At 51.6% G+C, this 20,746-nt stretch overlaps 1 protein-coding gene across 6 annotated transcripts in view; it reads left to right on the forward strand.

Moving 5' to 3' along the window:
- The window catches only part of UNC13A (unc-13 homolog A), a 68,122-nt gene that overhangs the window by 39,705 nt on the left and 7,671 nt on the right, over positions 1 to 20,746 (forward strand). For 4 of the 6 annotated variants that reach the window (XM_086408485.1, XM_086408488.1, XM_086408487.1 and 1 more), the window contains 18 exons: positions 562 to 725; positions 1,097 to 1,247; positions 1,557 to 1,625; positions 1,939 to 2,028; positions 2,258 to 2,392; positions 4,296 to 4,429; positions 5,581 to 5,666; positions 5,862 to 5,988; positions 6,760 to 6,856; positions 7,231 to 7,374; positions 8,191 to 8,274; positions 8,848 to 8,925; positions 9,153 to 9,241; positions 9,907 to 10,059; positions 11,220 to 11,343; positions 16,440 to 16,496; positions 16,853 to 16,933; positions 18,054 to 18,201. In XM_086408485.1, coding sequence (XP_086264611.1) covers positions 562 to 725; positions 1,097 to 1,247; positions 1,557 to 1,625; positions 1,939 to 2,028; positions 2,258 to 2,392; positions 4,296 to 4,429; positions 5,581 to 5,666; positions 5,862 to 5,988; positions 6,760 to 6,856; positions 7,231 to 7,374; positions 8,191 to 8,274; positions 8,848 to 8,925; positions 9,153 to 9,241; positions 9,907 to 10,059; positions 11,220 to 11,343; positions 16,440 to 16,496; positions 16,853 to 16,933; positions 18,054 to 18,201 — 2,011 coding nt within the window. Of the gene's footprint in view, positions 1 to 561; positions 726 to 1,096; positions 1,248 to 1,556; positions 1,626 to 1,938; positions 2,029 to 2,257; positions 2,393 to 4,295; positions 4,430 to 5,580; positions 5,667 to 5,861; positions 5,989 to 6,759; positions 6,857 to 7,230; positions 7,375 to 8,190; positions 8,275 to 8,847; positions 8,926 to 9,152; positions 9,242 to 9,906; positions 10,060 to 11,219; positions 11,344 to 13,823; positions 13,863 to 14,989; positions 15,020 to 16,439; positions 16,497 to 16,852; positions 16,934 to 18,053; positions 18,202 to 20,746 lie in introns of all 6 variants that reach the window. The other 2 variants (XM_086408491.1, XM_086408486.1) reach the window with 2 other exon arrangements.

Genomic DNA, 20,746 nt, shown 5'->3' on the forward strand with positions numbered 1-20,746 from the left:
GTAGGTGAGTGGATAGACAAATGGATGGAAGGAAGGGTGGGTGGATGGATGTGTGGTTCAACTACTGGAAGTATAGGTGTGTGGATGGGAGAGTTTTGAGGTAGGTGGGTGGATGTGTGGGTGCACAGACAGGTGAGTGATAGATGGGTGGATTGCTGGTTGATGGGTAGAAGGATGAATTATAGATGGACAGTGAAGTTGTGGGTAAACGTATGGGATGGATGGATGTGCGGTTGAATTATTGAAAGAGTGAATACGTGAACAGGTGGGTTTTGGGGTTGTTGTATTGATGGGTAAATGAATAGATGGATAGCGAGATGGATGGGTGGGTAGGTGGCTGGATGGCCAGACGTACAGATGGATGGGTGTGTAGTTGAACTGTTGGAAGGATGGATGAGGGATAACTGAAATTTGGGGTAGTTGGATGGATGGGTGGGTGGTGGATGAATGAATTAGTGAGTAAACAGATCAGTGAATGAGGTAAGTTGCCCTCTACCTGGGATCCCTGACCCTTTGTGTCCCCTTATACTCTCGATGACACCTTCTCCCTTGTGGTGGCAGAACCTGTTCCACTTCGTGACAGACGTGCAGAACAATGGGGTCGTGAAGATCCCAGATGCCAAGGGTGATGACGCCTGGAAAGTTTACTATGATGAGACAGCCCAGGAGATTGTAGATGAATTTGCCATGCGCTACGGCGTCGAGTCCATCTACCAAGCCATGACGTAAGGCTGCAGACTGAGGTGGACGTGAGGTGCAGGAAGCGTGGCGGGGTGGAGGGATGGTTACTAAGAGGCCACTGGCAGGTCTGGGGTGGAAGGGGCTCTTGGGAAGGGAGGGAAATCCAGGGAGAAGATGAGTGTGGTCGGGGTTCTGTAATTTTCCTGGAGGCTAGGGAAGTGTCATTGGTGGGAACCTGAGTGACAAGGATGAGAGCTGGAGATGGAGGCAGAGATAGGGCAGTTCAGAGAAGAGACAGAAACTCAGGGCAGAATCAAGCAGAGGGTAAGGGGATGGTTTGCGAGGTTGGGGGCTGTCTTGGAGGTATTCTGGGGTCTGGACACCAGGCCCAGTGCTTCCCATTCCCTCCTACCAGCCACTTTGCCTGCCTCTCGTCCAAGTACATGTGTCCTGGGGTGCCTGCCGTCATGAGCACCCTGCTTGCCAACATCAACGCCTATTATGCTCACACCACCGCCTCCACCAACGTGTCTGCCTCTGACCGCTTCGCCGCCTCCAACTTTGGGGTCAGTTCCAGGAGCCTAGAGATAAGGGAGAGCTTGACCCTGTGCTGGTCAGACCTCATGTGACTCCCAGATCCCCAGTCTGGACCTCACTTGCTGTGTGACTTTGCACCATTCAGTTCCCCTCTCTGAGCCTAAATTTGCCCCTGTGTTGAATGGAAATGGATGTTATGAGGGGTCAGTTCAACAGTGGATGGGGTGTTTGAGTATATAGCAACCTCTTAGCCAATATGTCAGCCAACTTTGGCTGGTGCGCTTGATCCCCAAGTCCCTGCTTTTGCCCAACCTCTTCCTCCACCTCTGCCTCCTCAGAAAGAGCGCTTTGTGAAGCTCCTGGACCAGCTGCATAACTCCCTGCGGATAGACCTCTCCATGTATCGGGTGAGAAGTGCACGTATGACGATTCACTCAGCACATGCATGTGTGTGCCTGGAGGAGACTGCTGCCAGCAAGCATGCATATCGGAGGGCCCATCTTAACATGTGGAATGTGTTCCTCCAACACATGTGCACATTTGTGGGCAGCACCTGCTCAGCACATTTAGTACATCCAAGAAGATACCCCCAGATACTTCAAGATGTTCTCAATTGCCCCTAACACACCTCTTGAAACTTGGAGGCTCTTGTGTCTCCCCTAAAACATGATCTCCCATTAACCCCTAGCCTTCTTCCATAACTCCACCTCCCTTCCATAGAATAACTTCCCAGCCAGCAGCCCAGAGAGACTCCAAGACCTCAAATCCACTGTGGACCTTCTCACCAGCATCACCTTCTTTCGGATGAAGGTAGGTAAGGGGACCTAGTTCCATTAGCTCTCCGAGAAGGATACTCCAGGACTGTTAGGTCCTAAACAAGTAACATTTCATCTGGAAAGCAGGGCCCTTTCTCAGTGACCCTGTGCTTCCATATTGCTACATCATTTCCTTAAACATAGATCCACCTGTAGCCACTTTCTAGGTACCTCCTGTCCCAATTTTGCACAACCATACCCTTCTCCCTTCCTCCTCCCTCCAGGTACAAGAACTCCAGAGCCCACCCCGAGCCAGCCAGGTGGTGAAGGACTGTGTGAAAGCCTGCCTCAACTCTACTTATGAGTACATCTTCAACAATTGTCATGAACTCTATAGTCGAGAGTACCAGACTGACCCGGTGAGAACCCCAGATGAGGCAGAGGGGACCAGGGGGCTCCAACTAGACCCTGGTCTGAGTCTCACTTCCCAAGTGATTTAACTCTTCTCAACCTCCGTATCTTCCCCTGTAAAATGGAGTCATAAACCCACACCTCAGGACTGAGGAGGAAATTCAATGAGATGCAAGCTTTAGATAAAGTATAGTTAAGTACTTAGCATCTGGTACACAGTAGGAGCTCAATCAGTTTGGTTTTAGGGGCTTCCCAGGTAGCTCAGTGGTAAAGAATCTGCCTGCCAATTCAGGAGCCGCAGGAGTCAAAAGTTCAAACCCTGGGTTGGGAAGATCCCCTGGAGGAGGAAATGGCAAACCACTCCAGTATTCTTACCTGGGAAATCCCATGGACAGAGGAGCCTGGCAGGCTACAGTCTGTGGGATCACAAAGAACCAGATATGACTGAAGTGTCTGAGCACAAACTTAGTTGAGTCTGGCATAGTACAATGTGCCTGCAATAGAGTACCTGTTCAATAAATGTTGAGTTGAATTGAATTTCTTCAGTTCAGTCTTGAACTCAATTTATTTGAGTATTTATTTATCTATTTGAGATCTTTCAACACATTGATTACACATATAATATCCCAGGATTGTCAATGAGGTTTCAAGGAGTTTATAGTCTATTGGGGGGAAAGTGTATAAATTGGAAATTTACAACCGGAGTTATTAGCATTGGGATGGAGAAATCACAAGAGGCTGTGGGAGCTGAGCCCTTCCATCAGCTTGGGCTTCTGATACGAGATAACACAGACGCTGAATTCCGCTCAATTTTCTTTTATTCCGTTCATTTACATTCAGATGACTTGAGTTGAAATCAAGTAGCTCTTAACTGGGTTGGGATGAAGTAGATTAAACTGGATTTGGTTTAGTTCAATTATTAATATAATAATCAGTTTAGGTCTGTTTATTTCTATTCACTTGACTTAAGTTAAAATTGCTCTAGGCTAATCAGGTGAGCATCACCAAGTTGGACTGAGTTGAGTAAAAATTTATTCATTTCCAGTTAGTTTTATTTGAAATTGTTCTTGACTGGGTTGAATTGGCTTGAGTTAGGATGAGCTTGGCTGTTGGATTAGGTATAGTTGAGTTCAGTTGAGTCGGACTTATTTCAGTTGAGTTTATCTACCAATATTTTCTCGTTTCCATTGATTGACCAAAGTTGGATTGAGTTGGCCTGAGTATGTTAGGCTAAGCAGGTGAAGTTGGATTGGGTTGACTTGGGTTGAATTGAATTAGATTACTTTAGGTTGGATTGAGTTCAAGTTGGTATATTTCCATTATTTTGATTTAGATTGATGTTGATCTTGGGCACATTGGTTAGGTTCAATCCAATTGGATTCATCTGAGTTTAATTCAATCCTGTTAAGTTTAATTCTATTCATTCAGTGTAACTGGCCCTGTTCCACTGAATTAACTCTGAGAAGTGCCATCTGTTAACCTAAGTAGTCCTGATTTGCATTTATTTCGATTCTGTTTGGTTTAGTGGGCTTGAGTTTGTTCAACTAAATTCAGTTCCACTTATTCTTATGAGTCTAATTAAGCTTCGTGAGCTGTGTGGACATGAGCTCTCTTGAGGCCTGTTTTGTTGTTGCTGTTCAGTCGCTAAGTCGTGTTTGACTCTTTTTGACTCCATGGACTGCTGCATGCCAGGCTTCCCCGTCCTCCACTGTCTTCCAGAGTTTGCTCAAACTCATGTCCATTGAGGCCAGTTTACATGAGTTTAATTCCTTTTTCAAGAAGACCTCCCACCTGAATCATACACATGTTAGTTGGGCCCTTCCTCCCTAACCTCCTGCCCCTCAATAATGAACTGTCTGAGCTCCCTACCCCTGAACCCTTTGTGACCAACATCCCCACTGTTCTTTCCAGGCCAAGAAGGGGGAAGTTCCCCCAGAGGAACAAGGCCCCAGCATCAAGAACCTCGACTTCTGGTCCAAGCTGATCACTCTCATAGTGTCCATCATTGAGGAAGACAAAAATTCGTACACTCCCTGCCTCAACCAGTGAGTTCTGTGTCTGTGTAATTAATTATCTGGAGGTCGTCATGAATGTGTGTCACAATTTTGTGTCTTGTGTGTAAAGGCAACCCTATCTAATTATATACGAAATGTGTATATGGGGGCAGCTGTGCACGTGGTTGTGCATGGATGAAATACAGCATAATTTGCAAACAGAATTGTGCATATATACACAACCACTGGTCTAGTCAGACATGTATTTTCTATGTGTTGATGTGTGTAACAGTGTGTACATATATATATATAATTTTATGTGTCTGTAGGTTCATAAATAACAATAGTGTTGCTCGAGGATTCCCTGTGTGTTAGATACTCTGCTAAATCTTTTGCATGTACATTGCATTATCTCTTACATGTGTGAATGTAATTTTCTGTATCGTTGAGGTCTGTGGGTTTAATTGTTATTTGTGTACAGTTGTGTACTTTAATATGTGATGTGAATTGGGTAATTATGTATGAATGTGCGCACAGTTTTGGTTTGTGGCTTTACATGTCTGTAGAATTTTCATCTGTGTTAACTGAGTGAGCTATTGTGTTTTCTTGCTCCCTGAGGTGAATGCTAGAAGGGCTCCTGACTCTGGAGTGCCAGCATCTCTTGGTTACTTAAATATTAAGTTAAGATCAGGGATTTTGGATGAATGGACCAAAGGGTGGACAGATGAAGGGATATATGGACAGGTGAATGGAGATGGATAGATGAATAGATGGATATATACACAGGTGGATGAATGGATGGGTGAATGAATAGATGGATGGACAGATGGCTGGATGGATAAACAGATGGATTAATAGGTGGATGGATGAATAGATTGGTGGACAGATGGTTGGGTGAGTAAAGGAATGGATGCAGGAATAGATGGGTGGTGAGATGGGAGGATCGGTGACTAGACAGATGGGTGGGTGAATGGATGGGTAGACAGATAGATGAGTGGGGTAACGAATGAATGGAGGGATGGGTAGGTGGAGGCTCAGAGAGAAGCAGACCTCAGTGCAGAGTCACTTAGCAAGTCAGTGGCTATGAATGAACTTGAATCCAGACCCCTTGCCTGTCCCACACTACCCTCTAGGACTGGGAAGGCCAAAGCAGCCGATCTGCTTCTGTCCGCCAAGGTTTCATACTTTATGACCTTCACTAGGTTTCCCCAGGAGTTGAACGTGGGTAAAATCAGCGCTGAAGTGATGTGGAATCTGTTTGCCCAGGATATGAAGTATGCAATGGAGGGTGAGTGACCCCAACCCCTACATCTCCCAGCCTGGAAACAGCGGTTAGCTGTGCCTCAGTGTCCCTACTAAGGTTGTGAGTTCCCCTGGTCCCTCATATTGGAGGTCAGACCTCAGTGATGGCCAGAGTGGGCACTGCCAAAGCAGAGAGAGGTAGACACCTCCGGCTAAGTTGCCCCCTTGCTTTCCCCACCAGAGCATGATAAGCATCGCCTGTGCAAGAGTGCCGACTACATGAACCTCCACTTCAAGGTCAAATGGCTCTACAATGAGTATGTGGCTGAGCTGCCTGCCTTTAAGGACCGAGTGCCTGAGTATCCTGCGTAAGTCCCCTGTCCTGAGCCCAAGCCAGAACTGTAGTGCTGACAGCTAGACTGAAGTCCCATATGGGAGAGTTGATGTCCTCAGAGTTCCCTGGGCATCAGACAGCTAGACTGAGGTCCCGGGCGGGAGAGTTGATGTCCTCAGAGTTCCCTGGGCATCAGACAGCTAGACTGAGGTCCCGGGCAGGAGAGTTGACCTCCTCAGAGCTTCCTGGGCATCAGGGGGGCACAAGTGAGGTACAATCCCAGTGTTCTCCATTCTCAGCTTTTGAACTATGGACTTCTCTAGCCAGATAGTTAATGATCAGAAGATCCAGGAACCATGCTGAGCAGTCCCACTTGTTCTTTCTCCTTTAATCCTTTTGCCAATTCTATGAGATAGGAGTATTGTCATTTCTACTTTGTAGATTGAAAAATAGAGGATAAAATACTGAAGGATTTGCCCAAGATGATGTCCAATTAGTGACAGAGCCAGGATTTGAACTCGGGACATCTGACTCTTGGGCTCTGTTGGAGAGTGGGATGGTCACCATTTACCAGGACCTACTGTGTGCTATATCAGGATCTCAGAGAATAAACCCACTTGCCCAAAGGCAGTTTATGCACCAGGATCCCACATGTCTGGGCCTTGCTCCGACAATGGTCATTCAGTCCATTTCAAGGTGAGGTAGGAGGGGAGCTGGGGAGTGGCCACCCAGGCCATAGGTGAGTCTGAGCAGAGGATTAGGGAGACAAGAGATGGTAGGGCCCCATCTTGGCTGTCCATTCCAGGTGGTTTGAGCCCTTTGTCATCCAGTGGCTGGACGAGAATGAGGAAGTGTCCCGAGATTTCTTGCATGGAGCCCTGGAGAGGGACAAGAAGGATGGGGTAAGAAAACTGATCCACCACCAAGCTTCCAGTCTGCCCGCAGTGGCCTCACTACTTCTGGGGTCCATTGAGATCCAATCTGGGGTCAAAACTGCCCTTGGGATGAGACCAGTCTCTGGAAAACATGTCCATCTTTGTCTTGTTCACAGTGTTGATGGGTCTTTTGTTCCTCTATCAAATGAATGAGAGTTTATCAAGCCTGACCCATCCCCCTGCATCCACCTCTGAGGCTTGGCTCTGAGTTCACCTTGCCCACTATCCATCTCACTGTCATCCCAGGGCATTCTGGTTCTCCCTGTAAAGCAGGAGGGTTGGACTGTGGGGACTATCTGGCTCTGACCTCTCTCCTCTCTCCATCCTCCATTCCAATGCAGTTCCAGCAGACTTCAGAGCATGCCCTGTTCTCCTGCTCTGTGGTGGATGTCTTCTCCCAGCTCAATCAGAGCTTTGAGATCATCAAGAAACTCGAGTGTCCTGACCCCCAGATTGTGGGGCACTACATGAGGCGCTTTGCCAAGGTTTGGGGGTGTGGATGGGGTCCAGGTGGGGGATGGAATAGGGTCAAAGTCGGGGTTGGTGTTGAGGTGGGATTGAGGTCAAGGTTGGGGTTGTTGATATCACTGGTGTTAAGGTAGGGGTTGATGCCAGTGTTGGGATTGGTCATGCCATAGACATTGGAGTTTGGGGTTGGGATTCGAGGTTGGAGGTTGGGTTGAGGTTAGGGTTGAGGTCATTGAGATTGGAGTTGAAGTTGGGATCAGGGTTTGGGTTGAGAGTTTGAGGTTGGGGTTAAGGTCAGGGTCATAGTTAAAGTTGGAGTTGAATTTGGACCTGGGGTCAGGGTTAGGGGTGAGATTGAGATTTGGGTTAGTTTTTGGGTTACTATTAGGACTGGGACTCAATCAGACATTGAGTTTGGAGTGAGTATTGGGATTTATATAGAATGTGAGCAGGTACTGAGGTGAGTTTGAAGGTTGGGGCCATTGACCTGGGGTTGAAGTTCAGCTGGATTGACTTTAACCTGGGGTAAAGTTGAGGATTGTAGATAGGAATTGGGATTCAATTTGGGACTGAGTTATGCTTATGCTTGGGGTTAGGTTAATATGACTGCTGGGTTGCTCTGAAGAGGAGCTATGTCTGTGTGAAACGATCATCTTCATTGGTGGTGTCTCCCCTTTGTCATGATGGACGTTCTGGGTGGAGAACTTGCCCAGCCCGGTGGTCCATCTTAGGTGCTGGTAGGGGTTCAGGTTCATCCCTGATCTCACTAACGGTTCTTGCTGGGCCCACCAAGCCCAGCCCCTTGTCTCACCCACCCTCTGTGTCCCCTCCAGACCATCAGTAATGTGCTCCTCCAGTATGCAGACATCATCTCCAAGGACTTCGCTTCCTACTGCTCCAAGGAGAAGGAGAAAGTGGTGACCTGCGGGGGTCCCTGTCCTCTTTCCCCCAAGCCCATTTTGTACCCCCAGAGCATCCTTCCCTGGGCTCTGATACCTGTGTCTGCATGTATGTCCAACTGTGTGTGCGTGTCTCTGTGTCTGGCTGTATGAGTCCAGGGGGATCTACAGGTGAGGGGACATGTCTTCAATGTGTCATCGTCTGGTTGTTGTGAATGAAGTCCTCAGGGAGTATGTATGTGAGCTTACAAAGTTTTGAGCCCATGTAGAATAATACTGGTGTGTGACAGAAACGCCTCTTTCTGCTACTCCCAGAGGTCCAGCCCTTCTGGACTCACCAGGTCCAGCCTACCCAGAGGGGAAGTTCTCCTTCCCCCTCTTGATCTCTAGAGATCCCCCCAGGACTCCCAGGGACCTGATCCCAAATGCTGTCTTCCATGCTCAGATGACCTTATGGGACCCCAGCTTCCTCCAGACACAGACCTTGTAACCATCTGAGGTCCCTGGCAGTGGGAGGGTCAGGGAGGCCCTGGGGGGAGGCCCTGGGGAGAGGTCCTAAGCCCTGACTCCCTCCTCTTTTCCCATCTGCAGCCCTGCATCCTCATGAACAACACTCAGCAGCTGAGAGTTCAGCTGGAGAAGATGTTCGAAGCCATGGGAGGGAAGGAGGTGAGCCAGGGTCTGGGCAGGGTCACTATCATCCCCATGTCCCCACAGGCCCCAGAACTCATACCTGATGAATTCCAGCTCAGCGACTTCATCAGACCCAAGCAAGCAGCTTAACTGTCTGAGCCTCAGTTTCCTCTCTAGCTCCTTTCCCCTGAATTGGATGGGAAAATGCCCCATCCATGCGGATGCCCTATGAGCCTGACCTGATGTTCCTTCTCGCTCCTCAGCTGGATGCCGAGGCTAGTGACATCTTGAAGGAGCTACAGGTGAAACTCAACAACGTCTTGGATGAGCTCAGCCGGGTGTTTGCTACCAGGTGGGGGCATCTCCAGAGCTGGGAGCAGAAGGGAGGGGACAGCCCCCAGCCTGGGGCATCTGGAGACTCAGCAGATGTAGTGGCGAAGACCTCAGGCCCTTAGGAGCTATACAAAGCTGAGTTCAAGCCTAGATTCCCTGCTTACTACTGTGTGGCCTTGGGTGAGTTGTTTAACTTCTCTGAATGTTAGTTTAACCATCTATAAAGTGGGGATGATGATAACAATGTGAAAGTGTTGATCACTCAGTCGTGTTCGACTCTTTGTGACCCCATGGACTGTAGCCCACCAGGCTCCTCTGTCCACGGAATTCTCCAGGCAGGAATACTGGAGTGGGTTGCCATTCCCTTCGCTAGGGGCTCTTCCTCACCAAGAGATTGAACTCAGGTCTCCTGAGTTGCCAGCAGATTCTTTACTGTCTGAGCCACCAGGGAAGCTCAGATGGTAAAGATGATTAACAGTAGTACCTGAGTAGGACCATGTGATGAAATAGACAACCCAAGTAAATATCTTAGCCTGATGCCCAATTCTGCTATTAAACCCCACTCCTGTTATATGCCATGGCTCTCTGATGCTGGTGATAAAAGGTCCACAGATCAGCCTCATCCTGCCCTTCTTCCAGAGGCCAGGAAAGTCTAATCTGAGGTCCTCCTCTCTGTGTCCCCAGCTTCCAGCCGCACATTGAAGACTGTGTCAAGCAGATGGGTGACATCCTCAGCCAGGTGAAAGGCACAGGCAATGTACCAGCCAGTGCCTGCAGCAGTGTGGCCCAGGATGCTGACAATGTGCTACAACCCATCATGGACCTGCTGGATAGCAAGTGAGCCAGGCTGGGTGGCCAGGGTCCACAAGGGAGGGCTCCTTGGGTGGGGCCTCAGTAACCTTGGGGCTGGCCTGGAGAGGATAGTCAGGGTATGCTTTCTGGGTGGTGGTTGAATGGTTTGGATGGGCGGGTGAGCAGAGGCATGAAGAGATGGAAAGATGGGTGGGGTAATGATTGGAAGGATCAGTGGGTCAATACTTGTATGAATGAATGGATGGTGAAAGCCATGAGGGATGGATGGGTGGATGGATGAGTGGATTAAAAGAAAAATGCTTAGAAAGCTATATGGAGAGTATATGGATAAAAGGATGGATGGACAGATGGATAAATGGATGGAGAGTTGGGTAAATATTTGGATGGATGAATAACTGTTTGGAGGATAGGTATATGGATGTATGGGTGGGAGGATGGAAGAAAGGAAAGAAGGGAGGTAGGGAAAAGTGATGGTTGCTGTTGTTCAGTCACTAAGTCATGTCCAACTCTTCGCGACCTCATGGACTGCAGCATGCCAGGCCTCCCTGTCCTTTACCATCTCCCAGAGTTTGCACAAATCCACGTCTATTGAGTCAGTTCACTTTCACTTCATTTTTTTCAAAAAATGATAGAGGAAGCATTAGGGTTGGGGGAAGGATGATTTGGTGGAGGGTGGCTAAGTTGTTGGAAGGATCATGACAGATTACCCTCTGTCAACCCCATATAGCCAGTTATGAACTCTGTTGTTTTCCCTCTCAAGGTTGTCCCCTTCCCTAGCATTCCCTTCTTCTCCTGAGCATGGCCCCAGCCCCTGCATAGCCCGTCTCCAACCTTCCTATTCTAGTTCATCCCCCACTCTATTCGTTCAAATAGAAAAATCTGGCTCTCTCTCTTGAACACTCCACAGCTCCCCCATTGCCCTCATGCTAAGGCCCAGGCCTTCCTCCTAGATTTTGAGGCTCCTTCCCAGTCCCGCTCCTGCTGATCTGTCCAGCTGCCGTTCACTCTTCCCGCTGTGCGTCACACACTGTAGCCCCATCAGACCGCCTGGGGTCTGTGTACAGGCTCTGGACCCTCTTGCATGTCCATGGCATGCCTTCCCACCTTGCCCATGTAGTGAGGGGAAGGGGTTCCTCAGGTTGGGACCATCTGGGCCCTTTCTCAGACCTATCCCTTGCCCCCAGCCTGACTCTCTTTGCCAAAATCTGTGAGAAGACGGTGCTGAAGCGGGTGCTGAAGGAGTTATGGAAGCTGGTCATGAACACCATGGAGAAGACCATCGTCCTGCCACCCCTCACTGACCAGACGGTGAGGCCTGCAGGGGGCCAGAGGGAACACCTGGGCCACTCCTCTGTGAGAGCCCAGAGAGCTTGATGTCAAAGGCACTGGGGCTTAGAGGTCATCCAGGCACAAGGGCCATTTGAGAGGTCACACATGGGTGAAAAGTCATAAAAGGGTCAAAAGGTCACTCAGGTCAGTTATTTAAGGGTCAAAGAGGTCAAGTAAAGAGACATCTAGGGGATATAGGGGTCATAGGAGGAACAAGTGATTATTTAAAGGTCAGAGATTACCCAGAAAATAGATCAGCTTGGGCATCAAGGCCATCCATGGGTCACAGAGGTTATAGAGGTCAGTGGGTTCATCAGGGAGCTGTGGAGGTCAATCAAGAGGCAAGTAAAGGAGATACCCAGATTTCAAAGCTCAGAGGCCAATAGAACAGAGTTGCAGGAGGTCAACGAGAGGTTACAGAGAGCTCGGAAGTTAACAGATGTCAAGCAGAAGTCCGTGGTCATCTGGAGACCAGGACCGTGCCCCTGGGACTCTTCTGGTCACAGCCCAGGGATAGTGATCTGCAGAGTCAGGCTGCTGGGTAGGGGTGAGGGATTGTGTCATCTTCAGAGGGGTGTGGCTGGATATGGCTTCCCCTGGGGAGGTGTCGGGGCCTAAGGACAGTGAGGGCATGTAGTTAAAGGCACAGCATAGAGTGGGAGGAAGTTTCTGGGTGGATGAGGGAGGCGTGGGAGGGGCGGCGGGGGCAACCGAGAGGCAGTAATGGTGGGGGATGCTGGGGACCTCTAGCTGTCCGCCCGTCCGCTCCTCCCCTGGACTGGGCTGGGCTGGGACACGGGGTCCGCCCTTTGGTGCCGTCTCCGCCCCCTCCCTGGCTTTTCCGGGAGACTCACGGTGACTTATTCCCCCCTCCCCCATCGCCCCGCCCCCATCACGGCTGACAGATGATCGTAAGTAGAGGCCCCTCTGTCCGTCTGTCTGTCCGTCCGCTCTGTGTCTGGACTCGGCCCACCGCGTGGCTGCACCCTCCCCCCCGCCCCCGCCCAGCGCCCCCTCCTCACCTACTGGCCCCCCACCCACTGTCCCACCTTCCGCCTAGATGTGCCTGTGTCTGTCTGGGGCGGGGCATGGGGAGGGGCGGGGCCGGGAGGGAGGGAGGCCACGCCCCACCCCGCCCAATTAGAAGTACGGAGGAGGGGCCTTCCGCCCCGGGTCCACCACCTTCACTCTGCTGACATGATTTAGTTAGAATTCACCCTTACTGCCATGCTGAGACGCCACCAGGATATCTGGGTCTCTCCCTGAAGCTTAAAGGATGTTCAAAGTCAATGGAACTTCTCTGACCTCCCTTTTCCACTCTGAACTGTTAGTAACCGTACGAACTACACCCTCACCACCCCGGTTCCCAAAGCTATCGGATCAGGCAGACCGCCCATCACCCCTGCCCACCCGACTCCCACCACACATGCTAACACACAGGAATCCCAGACAGGCACCCAGGTGGGGACAATGTTGTGACTCCTTGGTGTCAGGCAGACTTGGCATCAAATCTCAGCCCAGCCGTTTTCTCTGTGACCTTGGGAAGTCATTTCACCTCCCAAACTCCATTTCCTTGTCTGGGGGGAAAAAAAAGAGGTTAATTGTAGCAGCTCTCTGAGTGTTGTTTTCAGAACCAAGTAGGATGATGTGTTCAAGTGCTCAGTGACTGACTAAGGCAGTGCTCGCTAAGTTAGAGCTAATATTATTGGTGGTGGTGGTTGGGTGTAGACACACAGAAGGGCAGAGATCAGTTAGAACCACTCTGGAGTCCTCTTTTTGGGCAAGACAAGGCTGTTATAAAATTCAAGTTTTGTCGAAAACTTGCTCGGGCTCATCTCACTTCTTGTGGCTGCAGTCTGACTGTAACCACGCGGTGGCAACCTATTCAGCTAGACAGTGCGTCTGTGGGTAGAGAGCTAAGGGAATATACATTTGCTGAGGATTTCCTGTATTCCAGACCTCACGGCTATTGTTTCAGCTCGCCTTCATGACACACGTTTGAGTGAGATAGATATTATTATTTCCATTTTACAGATGAGGAAAGTTGAGGCTCAGAGAGGAAGAGTCATCTGGTCAAAACCACATAGTAAATATATGCCAGGATTCAAATTCAGGTCTGTCTGAACACGGAGCCCATTTACTTTCCTGTTGACTCAAAAACCAACAGCCTCATATATACAGTAAATATAAATGGATTATATTTTGGCAGTGACTTCTCTCTTTCTCTCTGGCTCTGTATTTCTATTTCTCCTTCTCTCTCTCTTTCCTGCCTCTCTGGCTCTCACACCTTTTAAGTCAGTCATTAAGGCACACACATTACTCCCCCCAGCAACTGTCTCCAGCCCACTGTGCAGTGAAGATGCCCTTTACTTCCTATCCCCATGAGTGTGTTTTCTCGCCCTGGGTTCCCACCCCACACAGCTTGCTAGGTTGATCACCCTGTGACATTGTCTCTGCAGGGCACCCTCTTGAGAAAACATGGCAAGGGATTAGAAAAGGTAATGAGGGCCTCGCCTGTGCTGAGGCCCCAAACTCTGCTGTGTGGGTGTGTGTGTATGTGTGTGTGTCCATTTGCATGGGCAGGGAGGTCAGCTGGGGGTTTCATGGGTAGGAGGTGGGTGCCCTAACCGAGTCACACAAAACCAGGAATCAGAAACAAAGTGGATCCCCAGGGACATAGCTTGGAGCATGTGTGTTTGTGCTCACACAGCCCCTGTCCTCTCACAACAGTGCCCAAAGGACTAATCCCAGTCCTGGGCTCAGCTGAAATTCTTTGGCCTCTAGAAGGGCCCAGACAGTGGACTGCCCTGAACTGAGACATGTTTTGTTCATTCTAATGGGTGTTTGTTGTAAGGAGATGGGAGCTGTGGTAATACATGAACGGTTACCCTTGCTGTGCACTCATGCAGGAGCTATCGTGCCTCTGTGCACACAAGGTGTGTCTCCACTTCATGAACAGAGGTTGTAGGGCTTCCAACTCACCCATCCAGCCCTTTGGAGGGCATATGTGTTCAGTATGTTCAGGCACTCTATGCATGTATGTGCATCCCTGTCAGGGTGGAGAGTGTGGGTTTATGTGTGTGATTGTGCACATGTGGGCAGGTGTTTAGTAGTACATGTGTGTATTTTAGCTCCTGAGTTCTTTTGCATGTGTGTGTGTCTTTGTATGTCGATCCAGGTGTGTGTGTGCGTAAACGTTCTGCATACCCGTGGATATGCCTGGGTGTGTGTCTGTGTATTGTGTGAACTTGTGATACTTGTGTTAGTATGTTTCTTTAGAGTCAGGCCTGCTGGGGTGAGGTCTTGGGAGTTGTGGAAGGAGAGACTGCAAGCTCTGTCTCTCTCTTCCCCCCCTCCCCAAGGCACCCAGTCTTGGGGCAGGCTGACTGTGGGATTGGATACCTGTCCCAGGTGATGGGCTGACTCTAGTCTCCTGGCAGTTCAGAGTCTGACCCCGAATCCCCACCAGGGGAGGGGAGGTGCCTAGCTGGGGAGGGGGTCCAGCATTGGACCCAGAACCTGGGAGGGAGCTTGTGGGCTGTGTGTTGAGGGGGACAGGAAAGCCCCACTGAATATCTTCTCAGCAGCAACCCAAACTCTGACCCTCACCTGATTCTCTCCACAGGGCAGGGTGAAATTGCCAAGCCACTCAGATGTAAGACCGGCCTCTCACTGTCTGTCTGGCTCCCACCCTCACCCCTTCCCCCGCACCCCACCCACGCCTCTTTCCACTTCTGTGATCCGTGCCGTCTGGGGGTGTACTGTGACCCTGTCTGTCGGTCTCTTCTTCCTCTGTCTGTCTGGCTTGCTCGTGAGGGGTGGCAGGGGCGGGTGGCAAGTGGGGAGGAGGGTGTGGCAGGGGAAACCGAGGCCCAGGCTGGGCTCGGGAGTAACTGTGCCTTGTGACAGCCTCGGGGACCACAGACAAGGACTAAGAAGAGTAGCTACAGCCAGGATGATAATGCTAATACCACTAGTGGCAGGGTGACCGGACCCCACTGGCCAGCTTGGAAAAGCATCAGTGTGATTCCAAATATTCCAGCTGAAAATGGCCCTTCTCCCTGCTTAGCCTTGCCCAGGGCTCCCAGGCCACCCCAGGACCAGTAATTCAGGGCTCGTAACCTCAATGGTACTCAGCCCCACCCCCCACCATCCCCTAAGCTAGTGTAGGTGCCCCTAGCGGCCAGGGGAGGAAACTGAGGCCCAGAGAGGGCTTGAGACATGTCTCAGTTCACTCAGCATCATGATGGGGGCTGAGGGGCACGATATATAGCTTCCAGGCCAGGGCCCCGTCTCCCCTAGTGCTGCCCATGACCTTGATACCGAGTAGTAATAACTGTGAACACTGAGCAAAGACACGTTTAGTCCCAGCTAAGCCACAAATGGAATAGGATTTCCTCCATCGGAGATGGGAAAACTGAGGCTCAGAGAGGTTCAGTGACTTGCCCAGGACCACACAGCAGAGCTGGGATTTGAACCCAGGCCCACCTGGCCCATCGGAGCCATAACCAGGATGTCATCTTACTGATGTCTGTTTTGGGGAGGAATGGGAGATGGGTCCAGAGGTGGGTGTTAAGGGGGAGGATTCTTTCTTTAAAAGTTCAGGTGAACAGTCCCCTACCCACCCCCTCAGATTACTGGGGAAGTTTTCCCACAGAGGGAGTTGGGCCCATGGTGGGTGGTAGGTTTCACCAGAGTCCATCCCGTGGTTTTTTCAAGGCTCCGTGGCCCGGAGCTGGCAAGTCCCACTCATACCCATAAACATCGAGTTGGGCTTCCCCCTCCCACTGCCCTGTTTTCTTCTCTGTGCCATAAACCTGGGGCCATGGTGGAGGTGGGAGGATGGGTAGTGCCCCTCACAGGACTGAGATTCCTGGGGACAAGGTCACCATCTCCTCCTCAGCACTTTCTGGGGGATCCAAACGTCTGTCCCCAGGGTGCAACCAGGGACAAGGTTGTCCAGAGCCTTTGGACAAGAACCATGATGGCGTCCAGGGCTAGGGTGTCAATGGGGGCTTGGGCACTGGGCAGGAGGGCCCCACCCTCACCGGGGTTATGTCGGTTATTACCCACAGGGAACCCAGATGATCTTCAATGCAGCCAAGGAGCTGGGTCAGCTATCTAAACTCAAGGTGAGGCCAGGGGTGGGGGGCTTCCTGGGGAAGAGGTCTGAGAATAGTGGCGTGCTTTGCAGGCTCAAAGGACAGAAACCCTATTCAGACTGGCTTAAGCACAATTTATTTGCTCAGTGTATTGTAAGGTTCAGCTTCAGATACAGCTTGATCAAGAGGAAAAATAATTATTCAGCAAATGTTTATTGAGCACATGTCGAGTGTCAGCCACATGCTAGGCACTGAGAGCACAATGACGAAAAGAAAGACCCTCTTGTCCAACTCCTTGTAGTTTAGCGAAGATGAGACCCATAGATAGGCAGATCTCCAGGGAAGAGTTTGCACTGCCCACGTGGCCCCTCTCTCCATCCATCCAGGACCACATGGTACGAGAAGAAGCCAAGAGCTTGACCCCGAAGCAGTGTGCAGTTGTTGAGCTGGCCCTGGACACTATCAAGGTGAGAGGCCTCCCCTGCCCATCCCAGGGAGGGCAAGCAGAGGATGTGGCTAGTGTGGACATGAATCTAGGCTGCAACCCACCTTAATCCATTCCATTTATAAACACTCCCTGATCACCCTTCTTTGTCAGTTCAAGGCTGGCTGAGGGCAGACCCCTGTGGACATCCCCAGCTCTGTGGGGTCAGGACAGGGTACTGGAAAGGATGGGAGAGCCCAGGGAGGGCTTTCTGGAAGACAGCACATGGGAGGTGGAGTTTGAGGAATAGAAATTCACAAGGCAAAACAAATAGAGCATTCTTAGGCAGGGAACCAGCCCTTGCGATAACATGGAGCTGTGAAAGGGAGCTGTGGTTTCCATGAAATAAAAAGTGTGAAGACTACTCTTGTAGAAGGAAATGTTTTGTTGAAATGGAGAATTGCAGCAAAATATGGTTGGCAACATATTAAGGAGGGGTGGTTAAGGAAAACCCTTTGAAAACTTAATCAAAGAAAGACAGGGAGCCAGCCATGGCAAAATGGAAAATTAGGGGTGGGGACTGGGAGGACTTTCTCACCAGCAAACATAGAAAGTGAAAAGGCCATGAGGCGAGGGAAGACTTTGGGAAAGGTTAGGAGATTGCAGGTTAGAGCTGCAAAGGGCCAGGGAGGGGGTGCAAGACATGGGTGTTATTCTGAGGGTGCTGGTAGCCCACCTGTGGGTTTGGGGCAGGGGTAAGGGTGGGAGTAGCAGGACCTGGGTTTTTTGTTTGCTTGTTTGAATATTTATTTTTATATATTTATTTATTTGGGTGTGTTGGGTCTTACTTGCGGCTCGCAGGGTCTTAGATCTTCAGGGCAGCATGTGGGATCTTTAGTTACAGCAGTGAACTCTTAGTTGCCCCACGTAGGATCTAGTTCCCTGACCAGGGATCAAAACCACACCCCTTGCATTGGGAGCACAAGGTCTTGGCCACTGGACCACCAGGGAAGTCCTGGGCCCTGGGTGTTATGAAGACCCGCCCTGTCACCCCACCCATCACAGTAGAGGGCAGCAGAGTGGGGGAGGGGCATTGGGGCTGCCCAGCCCGAAGGGCAGGTCGAGGGTCCGAGCCTGACCTCTCTCTACCCTGCTCCCCACAGCAATACTTCCATGCAGGTGGCGTGGGCCTCAAGAAAACTTTCCTGGAGAAGAGCCCAGACCTGCAGTCCCTGCGCTATGCCCTGTCCCTCTACACGCAGGCCACCGACCTGCTCATCAAGACATTCGTGCAGACGCAGTCGGCCCAGGGTAAGGAGCCGCTGGTTAGCTCGAACAAAATCCCACATCCCGTAGGGGCAGCCCAGCCCCAAGCCCCGGCGAGGCGGTCGCCTTGGACTCACCTCTGTGACGTCACGAGTCCGGGAAGAATTGACAGCTCCGGGGCGCACGTGAGCTCCATGATGTCACCGGGCCAATGAATGATCTACAGCTTGTATGAGCGGGACCTCTGACGTCAGTGGGCCAGGAGGGAATACATCTCCTGGGAAAACCCATGACGTCAGGGGGTCAGGATGTAATTGAAATCTGTAGAGCGGGACCTCTGTCCGCAGGGACCAGGAGTGATTGACAGCTGTTAGGGGCGGGACCTCGACTCCTTGGTTCCAGAGAGTGGTTGATAGCTTTAGGGGAGGGACTTTGTGACGGCGGAGACAGTGATTGACATCCATGGCAGGGGCGGGATCTCTGACGTCACGAGACCAATGAATGATTGGCAATTTCGGGGGAGGGACCTCTGGAAGAATGGTTGAAAGTACCCTGGGAGGGACCTCTGTACTGTCGGGGGCTAAGGAGTGACAGCACCAGAGACGGGAGGGACGCCGACCTGGAGGGGGCGGACGGAGAGGGAGTTCTTATTTCTCAAATTCTCTCTTTCTCTTTCTTCTCTTGCCTCTGTCTCCTGTCCATCTCTGAGTTCGCACACAGCAGCTGGGGCTGGGGGGCAGGACTCTAGGGTCCTAGTTCCCCTCCCTGGGGACCCTCCTTTTCAAAATTGGCCCTAAGAGTGCAGACACGGGCGAGAAGGTTGGCCGCTAACCCAGGCTTAGTACCGGCAGTGGAAGAGGAGGCTGGGGTGAGGGGAGCTAAACCCTGCGGCCACCAGCTGCCCCCTTCCCCCCCGAGTCAGCCCAGGGCTTAGGGCCCTCCCCGGGCGTCGGGCCTCTGCGCTCAGCTTCGTGCCCAGCCCACGCTGCTGCTTTTAGTGTTCCTGGTGTCCCCCCGGAGCGGGAGGCTGTCTGTCTGTCCGTCTGCAGCTGACGTTTCTCTCTCTCTTGTTTCTCCTCCCTCTCACTCGCCGCCCCCTCTCCGCGCCTACCCTGCTCCCCGCCACGCACACTCGCCCTCCATCCTCGCCTCTCTCTCGCTCGCTCGTCTTTCCCCTCCCTCCTCCCTCCCCTCCTTTCTCCACCTCCCCACTCCCGTGATTAGTCCATGGTGGAAAAGGGACTAGGTTTACCCTTAGTGAAGACATTTATCCTGAGAAGGGTACGTGCTTACGCCGCCCGCCCGCCCGCGCCCGGTGCCCGGTGCCTGCACCCCTCCTGGCCCGGCTAGTAAAAGGCCCGTCCTTCCGCCTCCCAGGCCTGCGGGGCCCCTCCCAGGCCCGACTGGCTTCAGGGGTGCCTAGGCGGACCAGGGGGAAGGACGGCTTGCTGGTTCCACGTGGGGAAGGAGTAGCGATTCGAGTCGGAATCTGTTTCTCCCTAGGTGCTGCTCTTAACCCAGATCCCGGGTCCCCCAGACAGGCGCTTGCCCATCTCAGATTCCAGCTGTGCCACTCCGTGGGTGGGCGCCTCCCGCAACCGGCTGCCTCCTTGAGCCTCAGTTTTCTCATCTGTAAAATGAGAACAGTCAAGGACCCTAATTCATAAGATTATTTTTAGCACTAGATGAATTAAATTTAGAGCAGTTCTTGACATGTACTAGCTGGCAGCAATTGTTAATTGTATTATTGTTATTATTTTTATTGATGTCACTTTTATGAGCAAAGAAAACGAGCATTTTTCAGGCTCTAACTCTGAGCTAGCCTTTGTGCCAAGTATTTCTCGGTATTCTAGAAGACATTCCTTTAGGTTGCCCCTCAGGGTGATCCGTTATTCCATAGATGAGGAAGCTGCCTCAAAGGAGATTAAGCCCCTTGCCCAAGGAACTTTCCCCCTCAAGGGGGCCTGGGATTGGGGGAGTGGGGGTGGGGTTGGGACAAGCACAGAGAGGCCTGGGAAAGACACTTCCCCTTGGAGCCAGCAAACCATGGGATGGGGGCGCCCAGCACTGCCCCCCTCCCCCTTCTTACTAGCTTTGGCCGTGATCTGATCCCTCACCCCACCCACCACTGTCCGACTCCCCCCTGGCACCCCTCAGTCTGGTCCGGATTGAGCTTGCTATGAAGCATCAGCCTGGGGTGGGGGTTGGGGGGGGTGAGGCTGAGCATGTGACTGGTTGGGGGAACTGGGGTGGGAGCCTGAGATGACAAGGAAGGCAGCCTGGGGTGGGTGGCAAAGATGAGGGGGTGCATACTCCAATACTGGGGCAATGGGGGACTTCTGCCCCCTGAGCCTTGGTCACTAACCGCACAGAGCCAGGTAACCTGATCAACCTTGGACTGACCCATTCTCCTACCCCACCCCACCCCAACTTTCCCCCTGTTCCTCCCCCTATGCATGGGGTGCTCCAGGCGTGGTAAGCTTCCTGAGGGGCAGGGGAGGGGTCTGGTGGAGGTGCTGGCGGTCACAGGTCCCCAAGCCTCACAGGATGCCCTTCCCAAGAGTCACGGAAGGTTGGGGACAGAAGCTTC

Source organism: Bos grunniens, chromosome 7 (assembly GCF_055505025.1).
Source record: "Bos grunniens cultivar Pamir isolate PY7600 chromosome 7, Bosgru_T2T1.0, whole genome shotgun sequence".
Lineage (NCBI taxonomy): Eukaryota > Metazoa > Chordata > Mammalia > Artiodactyla > Bovidae > Bos > Bos grunniens.